At 33.9% G+C, this 5,659-nt stretch overlaps 1 protein-coding gene across 1 annotated transcript in view; it reads left to right on the top strand.

The window, feature by feature from the left end:
• Nucleotides 1-5,659, top strand: part of EXOC2 (exocyst complex component 2) — a 285,694-nt gene that overhangs the window by 265,845 nt on the left and 14,190 nt on the right. The window contains 2 exon segments of the mRNA XM_019629429.1: nt 2,505-2,560; nt 4,485-4,607. Of these exon segments, the coding sequence (XP_019484974.1) occupies nt 2,505-2,560; nt 4,485-4,607 (179 nt within the window).

Genomic DNA, 5,659 nt, shown 5'->3' with positions numbered 1-5,659 from the left:
AATGGCCAGTCAGCACGTGAAAAGAATGGTCATCATCATCAGTTGGTGCTCTCACACATTGTTGGGAGTGTAAAAATTGCACAGCTACTTTGGTAAAAACTCTTGGCAGCTTCTTTAAAGACTAAACATACACATCCCTATGACCCAGCCATTCCAATCCTAGGTATTTCTTAATATATTTTTTAGTTTTCAATTACAGTTGACATTCAATATTATATTAGTTTCAGGTGTATAACATAGTGATTAGACATTTATATAACTTGCGAAGTGGTCACCTCAATAAATCTAATACCCACCTGGCACCATACTTAGTTATTACAATATTATTGACTATATTCCTTATTTTATATTTTACATCCCCATGACTATTTTATAACTACCAATTTGTACTTCTTAATCCCTTCCCTTTTTCACCCATTCCCCCCAACCCGCCTCCCATCAGGCAAATGTCAAAATATTCTGTGTATTTATGGTTTCTGTTTTGTTTGTTCATTTATTTTGTTCTTAAGATTCCACATATAAGTGAGATCGTATGGTATTTGTCTTTCTCTGTCTGACTCACTCAACTCAGCACAATACCCTCTAGGTCCATCCATGTTGTTGCAGATGGCAAAATTTCATATTTTTTATAGCTGAGTAATATTCCATTGTGTGTATATACCACACCCTCTTTACCTATTGATCCATTCAGGGACACCCAGGCTGCCTCCACTTCTTGGCCATTGTAAATAATGCTGCAGTAAACATATGGATGCACATGTCCCCTTAAAGTATCGTTTTGGATTTCTTTGGATAAACATCCAGAAGTGAGATAACTGGGTCCCTCTCTCTCTCTTGTTATAGCCTTTGTTTTAAAGTCTATTTTGTCTGGTATAAATATTACTACCCAGCTTTCTTTTTTTCTTTACATTTTCATGAAATCTCATTTTCCATAACTTTACTTTCAGTCTGTGTGTGCCTTTTGATCTGAAGTGAGTCTCTTGTAGGCAGCATATATAAGGGTCTTGTTTTCTTATCCATTCAGCTATGCTCTGACTTTTGATTGAGCACTTACCATTTACATTTAAAGTGATTATTGATAGGTAAATAGTAATTGCCATTTTATTTTCATATTTTTATCTTTTTATCCCTTCTTAAAGAAGTTTCTTTAACATTCTTGTAATACTGGTTTGGTGGTGATAAACTCCTATCGCTTTTTATCTGTCCTTCAATTCTAAATGATAGCTTTACTGGGTAGAATAATTTTTGTTATAGGTCCTTGCTTTTCATCAGTTTTAATATTTTGTGCCAATCCCTTGTGGCCTGTAAAGTTTCTACTGAGAAATCAGCTGACAGTCTTATGAGAGCTCCCTTGTAGGTAATTAACTGCTTTTCTCTTGCCACTTTTAGGATTCTTTAACTGTCTTTAACCTTAGGCATTTTACTATGATGTGTCTTGGTGTGACCCTCTTTGGATTCATCTTCTTTGGTACTCCCTGTGCTTCCTGAGCTTGTATGTGTATTTTCTTTGCAAAGTAGGGAAATTTTCCATTATTATTTCTTTAGATAGGTGTTCAATTCCTTGCTCTCTCTCTTCTTCTGGTACCTGTATGATGTGACTATTGGTACACTTGATAAGGGGTCCCAGAGACCCCTTAAACTATCCTCATCTTTTTTTGTACTCCTTTTTCTTTTTTGCTGTTCTGATTGGGGGTTTTCTGCTACCTTATCCTCCAAATCACTGATTTGAGCCTCTACTTCATCTAATCTGTTGATTCCCTTTAATGTATTCTTTATTTCAGACTGATACTTTTTTGTTTTCTATCTCCATTTTTATGCTTCCTATCTCTTTGTTGAAATTCTTACTGAGATGTTTGAGCATCCTTATAACCAGTGTTTTGAACTCTGCATCTGGTAGATTGCTTATCTCTATTTTGTTTAGTTCTTTTTCCGGAGCTTTGTTCTATTCTTTCATTTGGAACATTTTTTTTTNAAGTTTCTCCCAGAAGTAAGTTTTTAGGATCAAAATAGGCATTGTACATAATAATTTGGCTTTTGCCTTTGGAAGTTCAATGCTATAAAAATTTTTTAGCATATGTTTTACAAGTTTTAGTAAATATCTCCTGTTGTCTGTTTTCTGTTGGTTAATGTAAATGTGTGTGTGCATATATATTAAGAATAATATGAAGACTATATATATATATGAAGAAACTGAAGAACATTTTTAAATTTGAATTTTGAAACAGACTGACCAACAGTTATTGAGAGAGCATAAACAATGACAGAATAGAAAAATAATGAAAGCAAAGAAAGCAAACTCTTAACTAATTTCACCTTTTTTTATACCTGTACAAAAAGAGTCCTTTCACCATCTGGTTCTCAAAAGGAAACAGACAGTGGTGGTGTTACTTTCTGTTTCTCCTTCGAAATCTAAGGCAGTAGTGCTGTACATTGTAATATCAGTGGGGGACGGGTAGCTTGTGTTCCCATTAAATGCCTTTTTCTCTCCCCAATCTTGATTTCAGGTGTCAGAAACTATTTAAAAGAAGCATTGGTGAATATAATTGCAGTGCATGCAGAGGTAAGCTATCATTAGATGTTTCTAAGAGATGTGGGTAACTGAAAGAAAAAGAAAAAGAGGCAAATTTGGTGGTTTTTCTGGTGGTCTTTTTTCCCTTCAGAATATATCTTGAGCATAAATAAAACAAAACTCTACTTTTCATGCAAGCACACACATGTGTTTTTAACTATGAGAATCTTTTTCTCGAAATTGTATGCTTTTTCTCATAATTAAAACAATGTATTGGTATTTGAAAGGTAAGGAGAAGAGAGATTGAAAAGATGTTTGCCCTTGGATTGAAATAAAGATTAAGCCGTTTTCTCGGAGAAGTTATTAACTCTTTTTAACCAGTGTACTAATAAGACAATAAGCTTTGGTGTCTTACTCATGTAGCAAGGTTGTCTTACATGGTGGCCACGATTCCAGAAATGTATGTGCTTGTTAGGTAGGAAGGTAGGCTTCCAGGGCAGGCTGCAGCTGGGAAGCAGACACATGGGCTCCTGTCCATGGCTGCTCGGGCACATGTAGATGTTGGTGCTTCTGGTTCATGATGAAACTTGCCCTCACTTGAAGCATTATCACCTTCAGCTTTATGTTAACATCTTGGTTAACATCCTTCTTAGGAGGACTCTTCTAAGGAACATCAAAAAAAAGAGACCACAACTACCACCATTATCACCACTGTGACTCCCTGTTCTGTAATTTCTGTCTCATTCACTGCTTTGCAGATACTTTCAAGGTGGCATGACTCTTAGACTGATTGGTGACCAGATAAAATGGGGCTAAACAAAGAAGTTATCATAGCATGTTATATTTTTCATTTCTTACTAAAGGAAAGCATATAAATCCCTCTATAAAAATAAAGTTTTTATACAACTTAACTCAGGAATTATATGACATATATCTTTTTATAGTGAGTAATATATTTTCAACCATGACTTTACCAAAGATATAAAAATGCTTTCTTGTTAACGTTCAGTAAAATTAGAGTGTACAATTAAATCATCAATCAAAGCATTTCTGTGGTGGGTAGACAGGTGGTAGCAGAGGAACTGTGAAATGTGTGGGCATTTTTAGTGATAATGATGATTCCTAAAGAGATAGCTTTGATTAATGCCCATTATCAATAACTGTAAGTTATTAGGCTTTTTAAGCCCTCTTTTAATTTATCCCAGTGATTCAAAGTAGAATTTCATTCATAATGTTTATTATTTGCTATTCCCCACATGTTAACTTGCCAAAAATGTTCTTGCTATGTTTGGGTTGACCCAAAGGTTTAATACTGGTGACTCAACCTGAAAAAAGGAAAATCTAAAAAGAAAGTATGATTTAGTTTAATTTATAAATCAGAATAGTAAAATGTTTTGCCAAATTTCCAAATATAATAACTCTTAGTTGGAAAATATCAAAATTCAAAGTTTGAAAATAATGTTTTATGTCAAATGAATGCAAATATATATTAATTCAGCAATAGTAAAATTGAGGACTTTGTTGTCCAATACAGAATAATGTACCCAGTATGAAATTATGTTTGTTTTGATCTAAGGAGAGGCTGACTCAGTATGTTTTTTTTTAATTGTGGTAATATATTCACCCAGTATGTTTGTATTCCTATAATTTCTTTAGAAATCATATTTCTCTTTGTGTAAGGGCAAAAGGAAGAAGAACTTTTTAAAACGATTTTTAGTTTGTCAACATCAACAACCTTTCAAAATTGTATTCACCAATATATTATTCAAAGGATAATTTTTTGTCATGAATCAGTGAATACAACTTAAGTATTTAAGTCTGTATTTTCCTTTCATTTATAATTCTGATCCTTTAAAAATATGATTTTAAAGATGTGTGAGTTAATTTGTTTTTTGCATTCCTTCGTTGTTAACAAATTCAAGTCAGGCAAAGTTCCCTTAATGCCCCATTTCTCCTTATTTTAAACCTTCTACAGGTGTTTACTATTTCCAAAGAACTGGTGCCTCGGGTCCTATCCAAGGTAGTGGAAGCAGTTTCGGAAGAGCTAAGTCGACTTATGCAGTGTGTTTCATCCTTCAGCAAAAATGGAGCATTACAGGTACCAAAATTACTCAGTTCCATATTGCACTTTTATTTTCATTTAAAAGTACAGATGTATTTGTAATCATCAACTTTATGATATGCAGACAGGGCTTGGGTTGTTTTTGTTTTGTTGTTTTTTGTTTTCTGATGGGTCTGCTGATTTCAGATCTACATTGTCTCCCTTGCATGAGCCATCCCCATTATGCGTTGTCTGCAAGTTCAAGTTCCGGAGTCTTTAGAGTAGAAAGTAACAACTCTTGTGAAATTATCTGAATTCAGATTCCTCCTAAAGTTTTCTGATTTTTTTTTTCATTTTATAGTTGCCTTCATTACATTTAATTTCACAAGAAATTTTTAGGAACTTTTAATAAGTTTCCAAAGTATTCAATGTAGTTTGCATAATAATGACAAATTACTGTCTCTTTGTACTTATCCTTCATTGGTTTATGTTGTAGTTACTTAAATTACATAATCACAATAACAAATATAACTTCTATAAACCATATAATTCTTGGTATGCATATAACCAATTGGTAGGAGCTACGGTGTGCACACATGTAGAAAGTGACCTACTACATGTAAGCTTTCAGTGATTTATAGAATTGTGTGGTTTAAAAAAGTATCTTATCAGGCCAGCTCCCTACAGATAACAACTATAATCTTGAATAATATGAAAATTTAAAAAAAACAACAACACATGAAAACATTGGAGAATAACCATTAGTGAGTGATTCTGGAAGAAATGGCACTTGGGAGAATTTCTCACTTTTTATGGGACTGAAGGAGGTCCCAAGGGTCCCTAAAACTCCACAAAACCTGCATCTTTTAGGCCTGAAGAATAGGGCAACCACAACTACAGGAAAGTGAGGGTGGTATCACAGAAAGCAGAAAGCAAGAGCTACAAATTCTGTGTATACTCAGCTTAATCTCTAGTTTTCTCCTAAACTGTATATGCATGGTGAAACTCCACTACAACCTGCTCACTTAAGACTAGAAAAACTGAAGTAAGAATTAAAGTGCTACCTAAGAGCTAAGAGTTTTCAGTTTGAGTCCAAATAAGTAAATTGC

Source organism: Hipposideros armiger, unplaced genomic scaffold (assembly GCF_001890085.2).
Source record: "Hipposideros armiger isolate ML-2016 unplaced genomic scaffold, ASM189008v1 scaffold_854, whole genome shotgun sequence".
NCBI lineage: Eukaryota > Metazoa > Chordata > Mammalia > Chiroptera > Hipposideridae > Hipposideros > Hipposideros armiger.
The sequence above is the reverse complement of the archived record's forward strand: the minus strand, read 5'-3'. Positions and strand labels throughout refer to the sequence as shown.